This window comes from Morus notabilis, unplaced genomic scaffold (genome assembly GCF_000414095.1).
Source record: "Morus notabilis unplaced genomic scaffold, ASM41409v2 Scaffold205, whole genome shotgun sequence".
In the NCBI taxonomy this organism is placed as follows: Eukaryota; Viridiplantae; Streptophyta; class Magnoliopsida; order Rosales; family Moraceae; genus Morus; species Morus notabilis.
The window spans coordinates 189,992-210,795 of record NW_010363285.1 but is presented as its reverse complement, the minus strand read 5'-3'; the positions used below and the strand labels follow the sequence as shown (position 1 = coordinate 210,795).

Below are 20,804 nucleotides of genomic sequence, written 5' to 3'. Positions count from 1 at the left end.
GGCCGAAGAGGCGGTGGAAGCCGGCGACGTTAGCTGCAAAAATGCAAGGTTTTTTTTTTGGGTGTAGGCGCCGTTCTTTCCTCTGGAGAAGGAAAGTTACGTTCCGGTTCTTTCGAATGAGTAAATGAGATTTAACTTTTTTTCATTTTTTTTAAGATAATCAGATTTGTCTTTTTGGTGTTTTTTTTTTTTTTTTAAATTTTAAAACAAGGATAATTTCGTATTTGTATCTAAAATCCGAAAGAAAATAAATAAAAAGAAAATATTTTTTACAAGGGTGCTACCGTGCTATTATTTAGAAGGTGTTTGAATAGGAGGTCACTGATCGAAACAGTCCCTCACGGGAACTCTACCTCGGAACCCTAGAAATGGCCGCTGCTTCCTCGTATACTGCCCCTCCGTAATCTCTTCCTCTCACTCCCATGGACGCCATTCTCGCCTCTCGTCTGCTTCCAAGTCATTTTTCTCCGCTGTTCTCGTCTCCTCATCGAAATCCTTCGCTCCCGCTATCTTTGAGAACTCGCCGTATCAGAATTCAGAGATTGCCTTCGAAATGGCCCAAGTTTCGACCAAAGTTCTCCCCTGTTGGATATAATTTTATTGTATTTAGCTCTCTAGAAGCTTCTAGAAGCTCGCCATGCTCCAAACAAGCACCGAAGGAAGAAGCGGTTGAGCCGGACGGAAGATTGCTCAAATGTATTGCGAAGCGAATCGCATTGGCGTTGTTTTGCTTCGCCATCGGTTTTGCTCCAATTCGGCCGCTTCGCGTCACCGCAGTCGCCGCTCCGGCGGCGGAGGTTTTGGAGAAGAAGGAGAACGAGGAAGCGAGAGAGAAGGAGTCGAAATCGGAGGGTCACGAGTACTCTGATTACACGCGGAGATTACTACAGACGGTGTCGTTTTTGTTGAGAGCGGTGGAAGAAGCCAGGAAGGGAAATGGAGATGTGAAGCAAGTGGAGGAGGCTTTGAAGGCGGTGAAGGCGAAGAAGGCGGAGTTGCAGAATGAGATCGTGGACGGGCTTTACGCGGAGCTGAAGGAATTGAACGGAGAAAAGGAGAGGTTGGAGAAGCGGGCGGATAAGATTGTCGAGGAGGCGACGAAGGTGAAGAAGGAGTACGACATGTCGTCTGGGAGCGCGGACAAAGAGCGAAGGGAAGAGATGGAGAGGTTGGAGGAGAATTTGAAAAGGCTAGATGGGGAGTATAACTGGATATGGGAGAGAGTTGGGGAGATTGAGGATCGGATTTTGAGGAGAGAGACTGTGGCGTTGAGTTTTGGAGCGAGAGAGCTTAGTTTCATTGAGATGGAATGTGAGGAGTTGGTACAATGCTTTACTCGGGAAATGAGAAAAAAGAGTATGGAAAGGTAAGATAGATTGTATTCTGTAGTATGAAAAGATTGCGTTTTTGGCTCTTTTATCTAAATTGGATGCCAAAAACAGAGAAAAGATTGCCATTTTCAATTTCAGATTCTTCCAAACTAACTGCTCTGCATCACCTGTAGTTCTGGTGTATTACATTTGGTTGGTTGCATTCTGTAGTTTGCTTTGGCTCTAAAGTTAGATAACACGATCGAGTGCATTTTGAATTCACTTGGCCCCACAAGTGTTGGGTTTAATATCAAACTTGCTACACGCAATTCTTTGGTAGTGTGCGTCCGTTTCCAACTCATGACTAGAATGCCATGCATGATTTTTAAAGCTTGTAATAGTCTCAACTGCCTTGTTTGAGTTTCAGTTGTTATTTGATTGCAGTGTGCCAAAACCCTCTGTTATAAAGCTTTCTAAATCCGATATTCAGAAAGATTTAGAGAGTGCGCAGAGAAAAAACTTGGAACAGAATATTTTACCAAGTGTTTTGGAAGTTGATGATCTTGGACCTTTCTTTGACAAAGATTCAATTGATTTTGCTGAACGTATAAATCATGTCCTTAAAGACTCAAGGGAGATGCAGAGAAACACAGAGGCTCGCATAAGAAAAAATATGGGGAAGTTTGGTGATGAAAAGCGTTTTGTTGTTGCTACACCAGAAGATGAGGTGTTGAAAGGTTTTCCTGAAGTCGAGTTGAAGTGGATGTTTGGAGACAAAGAAGTTATGGTTCCTAAAGCTATTAGCCTCCACTTGTACCATGGATGGAAGAAATGGCGTGAAGAAGCTAAGGCAGAACTGAAAAGAAGGCTATTAGAAGATGTTGAATTTGGTAAAGAGTATGTGGCAGAGAGAAAGGTGGATTTTTTCTTAGCCATGTTTGTCTCCTCATAAACTTACGAAGATTTATTTGTTTGATAATAATCATCTCTTATACTGTTGCTTCCAGGAACGTATTCTTATGGACCGAGATAGAGTGGTTTCAAAGACTTGGTACAATGAAGAAAAAAATAGGTGGGAGATGGACCCATTGGCGGTTCCTTTTGCCGTCTCAAATAAACTGGTAGAGCATGCCCGAATTAGGCATGATTGGGGAGCCATGTATATTGCAATTAAGGGGGATGACGAAGAATATTACGTTGACATTAAGGTAGTATATTTTTTCTTACTTTCTCCCTGTGAGTTATTTTCTATTAACCTTTAATCCTGCATTCTTATTCCAGGAATTTGAAATGCTTTATGAAGATTTTGGAGGGTTTGATGGGCTGTATACGAAAATGCTTGCCTGCGGTATTCCAACCGCCGTTCACGTGATGTGGATCCCTTTCTCAGAGTTGGATTTTCGCCAACAGTTTCTCTTGACCCTTAGGCTCTCTCAACAATGCTTGAACGCTTTCTGGAACGCTGATACTGTAACATATTCAAGAAAATGGGTTTTGGAGAAATTCAAAAATATAAATGACGACATAATGATGACAATCGTGTTTCCTTTATTGGAGCTTGTGATCCCTTACCCAGTATTGATGCTTAAGCCCATGTCTCTCCACTCTGTCATTAGTTTTGTTCTTGTTGTTATCATTTTTATTGTGAAGTTGAAGCTGTTTTTCTTTCCAGGTAAGAATACAGTTGGGGATGGCATGGCCTGAGGAAACATATCAAGCTGTTGACTCAACATGGTACCTGAAATGGCAATCGGAGGCAGAAAGGAGTTACATATCCAGAAAGAAAGATGGCTTCCAATGGTATTTTTGGTTTCTTATAAGAACCGTTATATACGGGTATATTTTATTTCATGTGTTTCAATTTTTGAAGAGAAGAGTTCCATCACTTCTTGGTTATGGGCCGATACGAAGAGATCCAAGCTTGATGAAGCTGCGGAGAGTGGTACTACTTTGTTCCTTTTCTAGACCCATATTATACTTCATGCTTATGATTCATAGTATTGCATGATTAGGTATGACTTAAGATTCCTTGTCATTTGATTGTCAAACCTGGACAACTGTCAGCCTTTTTTTGCTTGCAAATTTGTAGTTAAGTTCAGGCTTTAATTAAAGTTTAATGTTTGAACCTTTGTCAGAATTCATCACTAAGCTAAGTACGTAAAAAATTGTCTTGGTTTTCATAGCAAAGTTGATCAGATAAAGACTGTTTATAATATGTTTTATCCCATGATTGTTCATCTTTCAACTGATCACATTGTTTTTACTGCTATCTTGCAGAAATACTATAATAATTATAGGAAGAAGAGAATCAAAGGGAAGAGGAAGGCTGGCGTTGATCCTATAACTCGTGCTTTTGACCAAATGAAGGTTCATTCTTGTCACATGAAAGTTTTTCTGTGTATTCATTTTTTTTTTAACGAAGTAAAAGGAGATTCATTTTGCTTTGCAGAGGGTGAAGAATCCACCAATACCTTTAAAGGATTTTGCGAGTATTGATTCTATGAAAGAGGAAATGAATGAAGTTGTAGCATTTCTACAAAATCCTCGTGCCTTTCAAGAGATGGGTGCTCGTGCACCTCGAGTATGTTATTCCAAAGATACTGCATCAATACTGCATTAGCTTTCTGCATCTTTTATTGTACTTAGGACATGTATCGTGGCAAAATATCACTCTTGCTATCTCTTCAAAGAAACTGCAGCATATGCTTAAAAACTTGTGTCATGCACGAAGACATGCAGAGTAATATTCAGAGTTTTGTACATTGGTTATATATATATATATATTTTATGTATTGTGATGTTTATCGGAGTGCTGACTTTGATGAGCGTCTAAAGTAGTTGATGCTTATATTACAGGGAGTGCTTATTGTTGGCGAGAGAGGCACGGGAAAGACATCTCTAGCACTAGCTATAGCAGCAGAAGCTAAGGTTCCTGTTGTTGAAGTTAAAGCACAAGAGTTAGAAGCAGGATTATGGGTTGGACAAAGTGCATCAAATGTTAGAGAGCTATTTCAAACAGCAAGGGATCTGGTTGTCATCTAAACTTTCTTGTTAATGTTCATCTTTCTTCTTATAATATCAGGAATTAAATCATGAGGAGTATGGTAAGGAATTCTGGGTCCAAAACTGAAATTTAGGTCGAGGGCACAAATTTTTGGTAGATAATATGTTATTTATTCTGTAATTTTAAATATTTCAATTATAGATACGAAATTCATTTTTTATTTTAAAAACTTCAATCAATTGCCTGAATAACTTTAAATTTAAGCTTCTTATTAAATTTTTTTAGCACTAAAAACACAGAGGGACTTGAATATAAACATTTTAGCTGTTTCTTATGATAAAGGCATTATCGCAGGCTGATAAACCTTCCTATGAAAAAGGCAGATAAAAATTCAACAACTATCATTATCAATATTTGAATGGGGATCTGGAATGTACACCGAAAGGAACTGACTTTTTATTATATGAAAAAAAGTATCGTCATCTATGGAAATGTATCTTCTTATTTGTTACTTGTCAATACGACAGCTGCTTTGTTCATGTCACCTTTTTTTCTGAGAAATATGTTTGATTTCCAGGCACCTGTAATCTTATTTGTGGAGGATTTCGACCTATTTGCTGGTGTTCGTGGCACCTATATCCACACTAAAAACCAGGATCACGAGTCTTTCATTAATCAACTTCTTGTGGAACTTGATGGGTAACTCCTTGTAGAACTTGTGGTCTCTACGGCTACCTTTTTTCTTGTCCTTTGTGTTGTTCCCAGGCCTCTGTCACTCAGTGTTTGCCCATACTACCTCTCTAAGCTTTCAAGCTGCTGCTTAGTCTTAGAAGCAGATAGTAATAAAACAATCTGCATAGCGTGCCCTATTGATTAGACTTTCTGCAGGTTTGAGAAGCAAGATGGGGTTGTCTTGATGGCTACTACTAGAAATCTCCAACAAGTTGATGAGGCCTTACAGCGTCCTGGACGGATGGATAGAATATTTCATCTTCAAAGGCCAACTCAAGCAGAAAGGGAGAAAATATTGCAAATAGCTGCAAAAGAAACCATGGATAATGAACTAATTGATTTTGTAGACTGGAAAAAGGTAGTTTCCACATTGGTTTCTTAAATGGCTGCTGTTTACAATTCTGTTATCTAGGTTAATGCTCTTGCATTACAGGTAGCATACATATCTTTTGAGTTTTTATTCGTATTCTTATTACCCTCCTTTCTTCTTCTTATTTGGTTTTAATTGTTCTTCTCTGCGTGTTGAACCTCTGTTATGTTTGATTAATCGGCTCCTGATCTCCTTTTGCTTTAGAGGTTTGTACTTGTAAGTAGTTGTGATGGCATGTTGTGGTTCTTTTATAGATGTGCCTTTTCAGCACAACTAGGAGTTCAAAACCCTGACTTGGGATAAGGATCACATTCACAGGTGGAAATTTGAAATTAAAATAACAAATAAAATCCTAAATAACAGGGGAAATAATTCTAAAATTTTTAAACTTAATTTTTTACACCTAGAATAAGTGCATATATTGTTATTGCCATCTCCATCAGTCGTCTACTGAACTTCACTGTGATTTAGTTGGGTTTTTTTTTTTTTTTTTTACATTTCCACAAAATCATGTAGTAATTTGCTCGACACCTGAACCTTCTATGGCTTCAGGTCGCTGAGAAGACAGCTCTTTTACGACCCATAGAATTGAAGCTCGTACCTGTGGCGTTGGAGGGTAGTGCTTTTAGAAGCAAGTTTCTCGATATGGATGAACTTATGAGCTACTGTGGTTGGTTTGCGGTAAGAACCCATGAAAGTGCTCTCTCATTGTCCCTTGAGATTGGAAATTACTTGATGGATTGAATGTAGTTGCAAGCTAGATTCACATGCTTTTTGCAGGTTTTTATTTATTCATCTATTTCTTTTGACAAGATGTTGAAGGATAAATCAGTTCAATGTAATAATCCTTACTTTTGCAGACTTTCAGTGGTTTCATCCCAGGATGGTTGCGGAAAACCAAAATTGTGAAGAAGCTAAGCAAAATGCTGGTGAATCATCTTGGGCTAACATTGACTAAAGAAGATCTGCAAAATGTGGTTGATCTAATGGAACCATATGGACAGATAAGCAATGGAATAGAACTTCTCAACCCGCCTCTTGATGTAAGATGTTATTCTTCTTGATCAAGGTCATAGTATCTACTGCTTGTTTACATGAAAATATTCAAGAAACAATGAATTTTAAATTGGTTTTTCCATGTGCTGGAAACATAGATTCATTTCAAGTATTATGCATTTAGAATTGTGAATTCTTACAAATTTTATAGTTTCACAGTGGACAAGGGAGACCAAGTTTCCACATGCTGTCTGGGCTGCTGGACGTGGCCTGATTGCTCTTCTATTGCCAAACTTTGATGTCGTAGATAATCTATGGCTTGAACCGTTGTCTTGGCAGGTTCGTCAGTTTCATATCTTGAAATGTTTATAGCTTTAGGTATATGTTTTACATGTATTGTTTACAACGCATCTATTAGTTTTGTTATCAAGTCATTTTCCTACTCCAAAAGGTTTTCATCCTGCTTATGAACGGTGAATACCGGCATTGTGCCAAAAATTATTTATCAGTAACACAAGCATACACGTGTACGGAGACCACTCCAAATGTTTAATGTTTATGACTTAAAACTGCCCTTTTTTAAGGCCTCCTTTGAGGTTAAGACTTAAGACCAATTTAATAAAAATGGATTCCTCATGAAGGATCAATAGTCTATTCATTTAAGGCCATGCATTTAGATACAATTTTTCCTGGAATTCAGAACTGCCACCTTGGTGAACTGATGCAAGGCTTGTACTACATTCCTTTGTTTGTTGTTCTTTATCTGGTTATCTAATTCCACATGTCGTTCAAGAACTGCTCTTACCTGTATTTCTTATGACTTCAAAAATGGGTGACAAACGACGAAAACTGCAAAAGGTAGGTCAGCAGACTAAAATCTGAGTTACATCCAAGGAGCACTAATCAACTCCGGCCCTTATTTTACAGGGAATCGGTTGTACAAAGATCACTAAGGCGAGAAATGAAGGTTCCGTGAATGGGAATTCTGAGTCAAGATCATACCTTGAAAAGAAGCTTGTATTTTGTTTTGGTTCACATGTTGCAGCACAAATGCTACTTCCTTTTGGAGAGGAAAACTTCCTGTCTTCTTCAGAACTAAAGCAAGCGCAGGAGGTTGGCATCACACAATGCTTTATGCCATTAATTTGTTGTAAACAGGCAATCTAGCTGGTTTTGTCTATGCACACTAATTTTTCTTAAATATTCCTCGTTTTGCAATTTGAAACAGATTGCTACGAGAATGGTGATTCAGTATGGGTGGGGTCCGGATGATAGTCCCGCGATATATTATCATAGCAATGCGGTATTCTCCTTTCTTTGGATCCAAGAGTGCATCAATTTTGCTGAAAAAAAATAAAGAAGTGAATTATGTGGTATCCTATATTGTATTTGGCGCAGGCTACAGCACTGAGTATGGGGAACAATTATGAGTACGAGATGGCAACAAAAGTTGAAAAGGTAATAACTTGTGGTCACCTTTTAGGTAACTTTTTATTTATTTATTTATTTATTTTTATTTTAATAACCAAAGATCATATCATAAAGAAAACATGATGACTCCCTGCATGACTGGTGTTAGATTTGTCATACATCTTACAGTGATCACCTTTTGGGTTTGTGTAGATGTACGATTTAGCATATTTCAAAGCAAAAGAAATGCTCCAGAAAAATCGTCAGATTCTTGAAAAGATTGCCGAGGAGTTATTAGAGTTTGAAATCTTGACCGGAAAGGTACATAGCAGTATGCTTAGTTTTTTTTTTTTTTTAATCAAACATCTTCCAAGTCTCCATCCATGAATGTTCTTTGACGTCTTCTGTGGAATATTAGAAATTAGAAAAGAGAATTTCTTTTGTTAAAAACGACTACCCTTTTTGTTCATAATCCATTATTTGTGTTGCTAGGATCTGGAAAGAATGCTTGAGGATCATGGTGGGATTGGAGAGACAGAGCCATTTTTCCTTTCTGGAGTTTATGACATGGAGGTATTTTACCACTCTGATAAATTGAAATTTCGATACTCTGTTTATGGTAACTTTTTTGGTCACACCTCTCTTTCTCTTCTTTCAATTTTCTCTTTCCAGCCATTATCTAGCTGCTTTCTTGAAAATGGAAATGCAACGGCAACTACCTTGTTAAGTGGAGCAACGCAAGTCTAGAGACGTGTCCAGCCTTTGAACTAAGTCCGACATTTAGATCGAACAGCTCTGCTCTTTTGATTGTTGATACAATACGGGATCGAACTCGCACCTTCCCAAACCAAGGTCCGCCCAGCTTATCCCATGCCGTATGACAAGTGGTGCCCCAGCTTATCCCATGCCGTATGACCAAGTGGTCATTGGCTAAGGGCTCTGTTTTTTGAAGGGCTGCTTGCATTGATGTTGTTATATGTATTTATTCTTCTCCTTAAGCATATAAGAGATGATGTAAATCAGTTCTAGAGGCAAATAGTTTTGTGTTGAGAAGAGGCATAATTTTTCCTTCTCAACCAACCAATTGTTTATACATGAGTTTCGAAATCCTCTAGCGCGATTAGAAATCATTCTAAAATGTTTTTATTTTTTATATAAAAATGAAAACGTTTTCAATCTTAGACATAAATTATTTTTGAAATTATGTTTGGTAGTTTTATTAAGAGATTATTTTCAGTATAAAAAGATTCATTAATGTCTCTTTCTCTCTGCTCGAAGGAAGAGAAAACGAAAATAAAAAATAAAAAATGATTAAAAATGATTTTTTATTTCTCTTTCATTTTACATTAAATTAAAAAATTATTTTTATTTTTATTTTTTTATTTTTATTGTGTTAAATGTTGTTTTAAAAATATTGGTATTTTCTTTTTCTTGAAGAACGTAAAAAATAAATACATGATTAATTCTAAATATAGCCATGTATTCCCTTTTTCCGAGCGGTGTAATTAGAATCATTAGTAGGATAAAAATTATGGGCAGAAGATTTGTTTAAAATATTTCTCTTCATTTGAGATGATTGAAATCTCAAAATAAGCATTTTTTAATAAAATATTATGGGACTTTGGATTACACGAATACTTGCACGTGCATTTAATTTCAGTGGCGGGTATTATTATTATTATTTCCCCCTGAAAGTCGGTGGTACGACAATCAATAGAAGCGTGAAAAATAGTAAGAAATAGGTTAATATGAAAAGTTTAAGAAATATATAGGTTAATTTTTAGTTATAAAAATTAATATGTCATAACTTGTTAAGTTATGGTTCATAATTAGATAAATTATGGATAAATTTGTCAAGTTATGGTTCATAACCAGATAAGTTATGGATAATAACTTATCAAGTTATGGTTTATAACTAAACAAGTTATGGACGAAAACAGTAATTTGACCTATTTATTAACTTATGTAAACTATTGGCCTATTAATTTTAATTCATCTCAAGTCTTGGCCTATTTTTCTCTTTCTCCCTAGAAGCATTGGCTGATTTCTAGAGCCAGCAATATATTGAATAAAACGTAAAAAATAATGGTGCGTTTTAAAATAATTTTATCTTTAATAAAAAATAAAAATAAGATTGTTTTGAGAATTATTCTGAGATTAATTTTAAAATTGTATTTGATTAATTTTTTAAAAGATTGTTTTAAGTATAATAAAAAAATAAAATCGTGTTTATTAATTGATATATTATAATATTATTGATAAGTATTAAAAAATAAAAACTGAAAATAATTTTTAACTGTTTTTTAATTTTTTTACAAAAATTATTCTCACTATTTTTATTTTTAAACATTTATTATGTTGTTTCATTTTTATTCTCATTTTTTGCTTCTTAAAGTACGTAAAAACCGTTTTAAAAAACGGTTCTAAACGCACACAATACTTTTTTTTTTTCCCTTCGTCTTGCAAACAATGATAATTGATTGGCATAGAATAACTATCTCTCTCCTGTAAGACTCTCTCTCTCTCTTCACAAGTTAAGCCTAGGAAAGTAAACCTTAATGTGAAGGTCGGCTGCAAATAAGCACCACCTTAACTGCATGCCTGTGATATAAACAAAAAAAAATAAGTAGACGTTTGGTTCACAGATTTAGAATTATGATTTAGAATTATTTTCGGTTTACGTGTGTTTTTTGTGAGAAAAAGCACTATAACGAACTACGAACTATGATTCGAATCATGACACGAATCCTCATACCAAACACAATGAAAAGAAGATTTACACATATATATGTATAGAAAAAGATGCTAAAAAATCAAAGCAGCAGCTTGAAGAAATGAACCTACAGGAGGGCTATTATTATTTGCTGGTGAGGTGGTGGTAAAGATGGGCCTCTCTGATCTGCTTGCATTTTGTGTCAAATTCTGGCAAATGCTTTTCCTTCTTGGCTTTGCCTCTCCCAGCATTGTTATTATGTCCCTCATGGATGGCCTGTCCTTGGGGAGTTTTGCCGTACAAAGAAGTGCAATTCTTAGCACAAGAAGCATCTCTTCTTGGATATGCTTGCATTGTCCTGCAATATAAGGGTCCAAAGCTTCTTCTATGGCTTTCTTGTTTCTTATCTTTCTCCTAACCCACTCCACTATGTCCACAGACTCTCCAAATGCAGGGTCTAATGCCGTCTTCCCTGTTAAAAGCTCCAAAAGAACAACTCCATAGCTATATATGTCTGTCTTCTCATCAACTTTCATTGTGTACCCGTATTCTGTTGTTAAAAAGAAAAAATTTGAGATAAACACCACATTAGAAATTACACTATATCTTGACCATATATGCAACAAAAATGAATAGGGATTTGGGAGTAAATGACCGAAGTTTTGTAAAATTAGAAATTTTTATATAACTTTAGTTTATCACCCGTGTCAAATATATAGCGGATTTGGGCGCTCTAGCCAAAACGAATCCTATTTCGGCTATTACCTTCTCCATTACTATGTTCTCATACGCAGGAATACCCCCGTTAGCCGGCTTTTGTAGCAAATTCTATTTGTTCTTCGCCGCTTATTAATTTGATGGTTTATTACTGATTAACTTGATTTATCACCGATTAACCAATTTATCACTGATTGACATGGTTTATCATTAATTAACTACTACAGAAAAACGGTCATTTCCCTAAAAAAAAAGTTGTCATTTGTCTAAAAAATGTAAAGTTCAGCCATTTATTAAAAAAGGTGGACAAAAAACCGGGCATTTGCCTAATTTTCCCTTAAAAGTGATTAAGAAAAGACCAAATTTGCTCGTCTACAACCAGAAATAAGATTTGGAACTTGTAATGAAATCTAATTGACAATGAATTATGGTAGTTACTGACCTGGTGCAATATATCCATAAGATCCAGCTACCATTGAAACAGTCTCATTCTTATGGATCATCATCCTTGCCAATCCAAAATCTGCAACTCTGGCCTCCAGATTTGCATCAAGCAGTATGTTGTTAGACTTGATATCCCTATGGATGACTGGTGGGTGACAATCATGGTGGAGATAATGCAAGCCTTGAGCAACTCCTACCGCAATGTTATAGCGCGAAACCCAGTCGACCAACAACTTTCCTGCTTGACTCCCATGAAGAGCGGTCCCAAGGTTCCCGTTTGGCATGTACTCATAGATCATCATAACATCTGTTTCATTGTGAAGATATCCCAATAACCTCACAATGTTCCTGTGCCTAAGCCTGCCGAGAAGATTAACTTCGCTCAATAGATCGTCGCCTCCTTCGATGTCTGATCCTTCCCTCCACAGCTTCTTCACTGCCACGACTGAATGGGGCCTGTGGATTTCAGCCTTGTAAACCATGCCAGTCCCTCCCATGCCAATGATGTTTGATTCTTTGATACAAGCAAGAATCTCACTGCTTGTGAAGTTCACTCTCTGAAACGCGACTAGTCTCCAAGGCCACTCTTCACTATCCTTCTTAAACAAGTCACTGAAGAAGCTGTTGTACAAGTACCACTTTCTGTACACCCATCTACCCGTAAAAAATGCTAGAGCTAGTGAAGAAATCACTACAATCCCAACGATGAAACCAATAGCGACATGGTTGATGTGCATGTTCCTTGCGTGTCCAGTTGTTGAAGAGGAACTTCTTGTGCATGGTGGAAGTATGCCACCGCAAAGTCCCGGATTGCCTATGAGATCATTGGGATTTATGGTCATTAGGATCCCATTGTGGGGAACTGGACCCTCAAGCTTGTTGTAAGACAAGTTGAGCATTTCCAAGGCTGGTGAGCTTCCAAAGTTTTCGGGTATACGACCAACAAGAGAGTTGTTGGAGAGGTCAAGGATGGCTAATGTGGGCATTGTGGAAAGTGCTTTGGGGATTTCCCCTGTGAAAGAGTTGTTCCTGAGGTTCAAATTCACCAGCTTTTCACAAGAAGCAATGCTCTCTGGGATTTGTCCAGAGAAATGGTTGTTTGAAAGATCAAGCACAGAGAGATAAGGGCAACCTTGGAACTCATCTGGGATTTTACCTTTCAGGTTGTTGTTTGAGGCCATGAAAGTTTGGAGATTTGGAATGGAGAGAAGACTAGAGGGAATAGATGATTCAAGGTGATTCCAAGAGACATCTATAAAAGAAAGCGACGTAGACATAGCAATATCTGCAGGAATATGGCCAGTGAGATTGTTTTTGGCCAATTCCAGCCTTTGAAGAATAGGTAGACTTCCCAGGCCAACTGGGATTGTCCCAGAAATGAGATTGTTTTGAATCCGAACCCTGACCAAGGACAAACAATTTGAAAGGCCTAATGGGATCGAACCAGAAAACGAGTTGTTGAAGAGCATGAGTTTAGTGAGATTGCCAGAGTCGCATAAACCTGGTGGGATCTCACCTGATAATGAGTTTGAAGACACATCTAACCACTGCAATGGAGAGTTCTTTCCAAGGCTCATTGGCAAAGGACCCGTCAAAGAATTCTTCCACAGCTCAAGAACCTCTAACTTTGTCAACTCTCCAAGCTTCTCAGGAACCAAACCGGTTAGATTATTGCACATCAAGTTCAAAAGCTGCAGATTCTTCAACCCTCCAAGCTCTACTGGGATCTCCCCTGAAATCTGGTTATCAGAAAGATCCAAAAACACTACAGATATAATGTTACCAATCTCTGGTGGAATCTTTCCTGTAAAGCTATTTTTAAACAAATAAACTGTGGTGAGTTTCTGCAGCTTGCCTAACTGGGGTGGAATTTGGCCTCTGAGACTCCCAACTGCCAAATCAAGATACTGAAGATTTGTAAGATTTCCAATCTCAGCTGGGATTTCACCTTCAAACTCATTGTATCCAAGAATAATAGTCTCAAGAGATGAAAGTTGGCCAAGCTCTGGTGGGATTCTTCCAGTGAGATTATTACCCGAAAGGCCAAGAAACTTCAACTTTTGCAGGTTCTTGTAGGATAAAGGAATTGAACCTTCAAAGAAGCTCCCTCTGAAATCCAAGCTCTCGAGCGATGTCGCGTTGCCAAGATCCTCAGGAAGGAATCCGGAGAAGTTGTTGCTCGATGCATTGACCAAAGTCAACACCGCAGAACTTCCAAGACCTGTTGGAAACTTGCCAACAAAGTAGTTTTGGCTCACATCAATAGTCCTCAGTGAGGTGAGATTGGACAGAGTTTTCGGCAAGGATGCCTCGAACCCGTTGCAGCAAATGTTGAGAGAAGAGAGGCCGGTCAAGCCTTGAATGTGATCCGACATGCGGCCGCTGAGATTCATGTTGGAGAGATCAAGCTTCTCCACAAAGCCTTTGGAGTTGCACCAAACGCCAGTCCAGTTACAATGAACTAACTCATTCTCAACACTCTTGCTTGGCATTTTCCAGTCTTTGAGGCAGTCCATTGGATCAACCAAAGCTGATTTTATCGACATCAAGATCGAGACTTCTTCATTCGGAGCAGGTTGAGCAAAAACAAGAGAAAAACCAATGTAACAGTAGAAGAACAACAGGGATTTTGGCATTGTGTTGTTCTTCTGAGTCAGTTTTCTCTCAGTTGTGTTTTAGCATTTCTTGGCTATGTATGAAAGACAAAGAAAGGGGAGGGAAAGGAAGATCAGATTAGTTTATAAACTTGTTTGTAATAAGTTATAGGAAATGGAGATTAACTTATTGTAGATACGTGGGTTCTTGGGATCTGAACCAGCTAATCATCTCTACTTAATGACTGTAATGCTTTGGACTTATTGGAGATCTCACAGACAGCAAAGCATGGAGAGAATGTGTTTTCAGTGACTGACTGATGATTATTCTTCTGTTTTACTTATAATTGATCGATGGTCAACTCCAATTGGCATTAACAAATTGGAAATCTCCCACTCACTGATGATTATAATTCCTTGTAATTACACAAATGATTTTAGGTAAGGTTCTTAATGTCTTCACTTTTGGCCAAGAAATCCATTATTTTAACATTCAAGACAGATTGTGATGCCTTGTTCTTAAGGTGGTTTATTCCAAGTTCCTTTTCCCTTTTCCCTTCTCTCTTTTTTTTTCTTTTTTTTTTTCAAAATATAATAATATACTGAAGGTGAAAAATCAGAGAACAATTAAAGGAAACAAGTTTTCGTTATTTTGGGAACACAGTAACTTCAATGGATATAGGTGTTTAGTATAAACCGGCAGTGAATCAACCATTAATCTTATTATCATCATTGTTTTTTATTCTGTAACCAGGTAAGAATTTTAGTTTAAGTTGTTTATTGGGTTAATTTGTACTTATCCAAATAATTAAATGGGCAGATGAGAATCTCTTCATGTTACAAGATGGGATAAAAGATTTGAAACAAGAGACAACTTGGAACTTTCTCTAATAGGGAGGACAAAGAGAAGTTATGTAACAATCATTGTCTTTGCCCTACCAAAAAACTCCATTCCTTGGCCAAAAAAATAATTGCACCCCATTTCTAAGCCTCCATGAATTCACATGCACACATCTGTCCTTTGCAATTATTATTTATTTATTATTATTTTTTTTTTTTTAAAAAGAGCATTCAATATGAATGTGGATATTAATATTAGATGCCCTACCAAGTGTAATAATTCAAAGCAATAAAAGAGGAGGTGAAGGGGCTGGAGGCCATGTGAAAGGGCAGCTTCCTTGGGAAAGGACTCAAAATTAGTCCCATTATTAATAAGGACACCTTCAAATTGGAATAAGAAGTGACTACAAAATTAGCCATTTTATGGCCCCTATTATTATACATATATATGTATCTTTTGCCATACTTTTGTGACCCATTAGAGAGAATCCATAGAGCATGTGGATTAGATGCCCCCACATGGCTTTATGCCAAAGCCACCTCTACACATTTAATCGTTTCTTCATCATTGGAGATTGATGGAGGAATCAAATTGTGGGCAGCATATGCATTTGATGATGATTTTTTTATTTTATTTTTTTATTTTGGTTGTAATAGCTCCTCCGCAACTATTTGTAAGTTTCATCAATTATCATAATAAGCAAATTAAGAATTGTTAATAAGATCGTTTTGTGATTACTCGATGGTGATAGATTAAGGAAGGTGAGAGTAGTGTCAGAAGTTAGAACTAAAGTCTCAATTGCCGATTGAGAGTGTTAGAAAACACTAAATAATTAAATTACTATAGCAACAAATTTATAATTTAGTTCCTTAAATTTTCTTCACGTATCAACAGATTATGATATAATTTCAATCACTTCTTTCTACGTGGTATTTGCTAATGTTCTCTAAATTTGGTACTTCTTTTGATAAACTTCTCCCAAAAGCTCTTTTTTTTAAAAAAAAAATTAAAATTTTTCAATAGAAAGGAGGTAGAAAGGCTACGGAATCACATGTAGCTACAAATATGATAGAAAAATACTTAAGAGCATCACCAGTGCTAAGCACCAAATCGAAAGTGAGTCCCACATGTGGGTCTCATACCGCGAGACCCACCTTCTATTAGTAGATAATACTAAACAACACCAGTGTCCTATAACGCTTTACGGGATATGCGTTCTACTTCCTATTAAGCACAAAAGGACAAATACCCCTCAACCATTGTCGTCCCTATGTCACTTTTTCTTTGATGATTGTCATTTCAGCGTGCCTCGACGATTGTCATCTCTGCTCAAGTCTTTCTCTTAAAACGTATCTTCCCATCACCCATATGGATTCATTCCATCACAAATCGAAAATTAGAATCTTCAATTGAAGCTCCATCTTGCAGGGAAGTATTAGAAAAAAATTAAGTCCTCATATATAATTACCTTTATTAAGAGTTTAAACTTTATTCATATTCATTTTTTATATTTGAAGTCTCTTGATTATTGGAGATTTAATAGCATTAGATAACTTAATTGAGTATGTTATTATAATTTGTAATTTTATAAAAAGAGATCATACTTTACGATACGTGGTAAGTTAGAATTGCTTTTCTTTTTATTTGATTTGGATAATTAAATGTGGATTGTCGTAACCAAACGGTCCGAATACATGATAAGAAAAGAAAACCATCAACACTTCGAATTTGTAAATGGTAGTCATGTCAATAGAAACAACACACAAAATAATAGACGACAAGAACTAAGCCAGGGAAGAAAAAGATGATAATCTAAATAGACGATTGCAATGTGAAAGGACACTTAGGGGTTGTTTAGTTGAGGGATTCATCCCCCGATTCGAATCATGATTCATGATTCGTTACAGTATTTTCTCTCAAAAAAATACACGTAAATCGAAAATGGTTCTAATCTTATGATTCTAATCTATGAACCAAACGCCTCCTTAAGCATATATTAAACGACAAAAAGGGAAAATTTGAAAGCGACACCAAAAAGAGCAGCCGACAATAAAATACAAGGCTGCAGTGCAAAAAAACGACAAATACAAAGTTAAAATGACACCGAATTATTAGGAGATGACCGAAAACAACAGGGAACTAAGAACAAGATGGGATAAACAAGGACACAGTTATAAAACAAAAAATAAAGAACAACACCAAACGACAAAAACGCAATATTATGTTACGACACAGTGGTAGACAAGTCGGCATATAAAAAATAGAAGATGACATAATTATTTATTTAAAAAAAAATTGACATCAAGCGACAACTGAATGAAAACAAAGACAGTTAAAAATAACAATTTAAAAGAAGTAAAAATCGTGAAAACGACTCACAAATGAAAAATCACTGGAAATTATAACACGACAAGAATTTAAAGGAACGACCATGATGTGAAAACAGCAAAGTGAAACGCACTGATAAAATAATGAAACGGTAACGCATCACTAAAATTGAACATGAGAAAACATTGAAGGCGACTAAAAAAAGATTCAAGAAAATGACGTAATTAAAGAAGAAACGACAGTGACACGAAAAGCCAAAAGAAATATAGAAATGACAGAAAAGTCAAAAAAACGATATCAAATCCTAAAACATCACTGACTTCTGGAAACGTCAGAGACGCACGATGAAATAACAACGAAAAGTTAAAAACCTTAGAGGATTTATTTTATGTATTCGTCTATGATTCGGAATCACGATTCATAATTTTTTACAGAATTTTTCTTTCATAAAAAATATACTTAAAACGAGAATAGTTTTAAATCATGATTCTGAATTTATAAACCAAACGTCCACTTAATTCTTTCTGTAACAAGAAAGAATAAAAAAATAATAACAATGAAACGGAAAACACAACAACTTAAGCAACTCAAACTAGTTTCATTCTTTCTCTATTTTATATTTATCCCAAGTGATCACGAAGGGAATTAAAGTAGATTTAGTTCCAAAGAACGCATTCCTACAAATTTGCATGAGCCTAAACCCTATCATATGCTCATCCATGAACTTCGCCTTTATATTATTACGTCTTTGAGGAAGTTCATAAACTTTTTAGTCTACACTCAATACTGATGGAAGACATGGTACTTTTGGGCGTTTCATGATCACACCATTGGCGTGGGACTAGGAGGTATTCTGGAAGATTCACGAGTGCCTAAGTTAAAAGGTTGACGGTTGACCAGATTTAAAAAAAAAAAAAAAAAAAAAAAGTCCCCCAATCCCACATCCATTAGAAAAATATTTTAAACAGTACCGGTATTAAACATCATTATTAATAAAAAGTGGACTCAAATACCCCATATTATAAAACTCACTTTTTATTAATAACTAATAAATGATGCCGAACACTACTGGTGTCTCACAGTATATTATTCTAGGGGAAATAATAATATACATATATATAATTTTTTGCGGCAGCGAGGCCTGAAACAGGAAACAAATTAAAAAGATAAGACAAAATAACAATAAACGACAATAACCTAAATAGATGACAAATGAAATGAAAACGACAACTATGATAAAATGACAACGAAAATCAATGATATGTAGAAACTGAAAACGACAACAAAATGAAAAGGGCACTGAACTAGATTATAAACAAGGAAAATAGAGAAAAGACAATAAATGATAATAAATAGAAACGAAAATTGCCCAAATAACGGTAACGAAATGGAAACAATAGTATAAACGATAATAACAAAATAAAAAGGGCGATAAGATTAAAATAAAAGTAAAAGTAAATTACAATAAACGACTAGCAACAATAATGAATAAACGAGAGCCAAATTGAATAACGGCGACGTAATAAGTGTAAGAACAAACGACATCTAAATAATAAACGACGACCACATTGAGTAACGACGACACAAATGAAGCGGCGACAATGTTGAAACGAGATGAAAAATAAACAACAACAGACAAAAACAGACAATGGAATGAAAAACGAAGACAACGTGAAAAATATATAAATCAAATAACATTATTATTACTTTTTTGCTGAAAATCTTTATTACTATTTGCAATGTGAATGGACTTCCAAAATTACCCCTTCACGACGAGAATTATAACCCAGTACTAGACAAGAACCACACTCTAGGGTTAAAAATAAAATCGTGAAAAGTTCAGATCATTTCCCGTCGTTTCTGGAAAAAGATCCAAAGATAAGTACTATAAAGTTAAAAAGATCATAAGTAAAAGAACAGAATTAGAAAATTGAGAAAAAAACATATCAAAAGGTTATACACACACATAGGATGTATATATATACACACACATAGATGATAATGAATGGTTTATATTTATATACTTCCAATTAGATTAATTGTCCTACATCAATGAAACTGAATCTACATACTAGTAGGACACGCCTTGGACCTGTACTTGTTATACTTTATTCAACGTACGTCAAGAACAGAATATATGGCTCGGATTTTATGGTCAGCACTCGGCAGTATTTGGGAAATTCATAGGCACAAAAAACTCTAACCTCTTTGAAATTGGTTTGGCCTGTATATACCAACATCATTCACACATGAATCAATATGAACTTACATGCAACTAAAAACTATTTCCTTACCCTCTCTCTCTCTCTCTCTCTCTCTCTCTCTCTCTCTCTATATATATATATATATATATGTATATATATCTTTGTATTCAAACTTTACTCTCTTGTGGTGATGCTGTAGAAACTAGAAAGACTGTCAAAGCCATGGAGGCAGGTTCAAGAAATCAACATAATCATTTATAAGATGATTGTAATAACTAATATGGCATATGACATGATATATTCAAAAGAAGAGTTCTCATACTATATTGGAGATAAAACAAGACATACATGAAAGATGCTTATTACAAGATCATTAAATTGTCCACAAAAGGCATGTTTGGAGTGAATCAGAACAACCCCATGATACATGTAATATATTCTCTGTTGATTTTCATCACAACCAAAATGAAGAAAACAAACAAGGAAATATATATATATATATATATTAGGCAAAAATTAAAAAAAAAGAATTAAGTCAGAGCCAAGAAACCAGACTTGCCGAGAGGTTTACATCTCTTTTAGCTCAACTCCTGCTTGAGCTGCTATATATGAGATGAGATAAGCCTTCGATCAAAGGAATAGAGATGGCCATCTGAAAATATAAGAAAGATGAACTTGAACTCAACTTTGGAGGCGACATATCCATCCTCTGCTTCCGGTCGAAATTCAAAGCCTGCAGAGATTTTTAAGGGAAGAGATGTGAAATATGTTTGTATTACTTATAGGTTCAAAAGTCCTTTGTTTTTGGCCAGGGGATAAAGGAATATATATTACAGGAGTATTTCGTGGTGGGATGCGGAAAAATACCTTACTATTGGTACACAAAGATAAAGCCATCCGATCTTCATCAAATTTCATTGAAAATTTTAAACATTTTTAGTTTAATATTGTTTTAATATGATCTAAGGACAAATAGCTATGTCTTGTCAATTATAAGGTATTATTTTCATGTACCACATAATTCTCTATGTATTATAGTAGAAAACTATAAATAAATACCCATTAAGTATTAATAGAGCCAAATTCCAAGTCACTCGTTTGTTTTTCCTCCTTAGTAGCCAAGAGAATGTCCCATTAAAAA

General features: G+C 35.9%; 2 protein-coding genes across 3 annotated transcripts; one reads left to right on the top strand and one right to left on the bottom strand.

Annotated features, from left to right (window-relative positions):
- The first annotated feature begins 252 nt into the window (after window positions 1-252).
- LOC21407218 (probable inactive ATP-dependent zinc metalloprotease FTSHI 5, chloroplastic) lies at window positions 253-8,998 on the top strand. Of its 2 annotated transcripts, XM_010103896.2 has the most exons (19): window positions 253-1,366; window positions 1,755-2,226; window positions 2,318-2,518; window positions 2,592-2,885; window positions 2,983-3,252; window positions 3,588-3,677; window positions 3,760-3,891; window positions 4,167-4,340; window positions 4,892-5,013; window positions 5,203-5,404; window positions 5,969-6,097; window positions 6,277-6,459; window positions 6,632-6,751; window positions 7,340-7,525; window positions 7,641-7,715; window positions 7,811-7,870; window positions 8,036-8,143; window positions 8,315-8,395; window positions 8,495-8,998. In XM_010103896.2, exons 1-19 carry the CDS (start codon window positions 423-425, stop codon window positions 8,567-8,569), a joined length of 3,918 nt encoding a protein of 1,305 aa, XP_010102198.1. In that variant the 5' UTR covers window positions 253-422; the 3' UTR covers window positions 8,570-8,998. The 2 variants fall into 2 exon arrangements, 1 of the variants encoding a protein (XP_010102198.1); XR_002902696.1 differs by lacking the exons at window positions 7,641-7,715; window positions 7,811-7,870; window positions 8,036-8,143; window positions 8,315-8,395; window positions 8,495-8,998 and having other exon boundaries at window positions 6,624-6,751; window positions 7,340-7,415.
- Window positions 8,999-10,627: 1,629 nt separating this feature from the next.
- Window positions 10,628-14,332, bottom strand: LOC21407217 (leucine-rich repeat receptor-like protein kinase PXL1). The gene is made up of 2 exons (XM_010103895.1): window positions 11,695-14,332; window positions 10,628-11,085 (listed from the first exon to the last, which is right to left on the bottom strand). Exons 1-2 carry the CDS (start codon window positions 14,330-14,332, stop codon window positions 10,628-10,630), a joined length of 3,096 nt encoding a protein of 1,031 aa, XP_010102197.1.
- Between the last annotated feature and the right edge of the window lie 6,472 nt (window positions 14,333-20,804).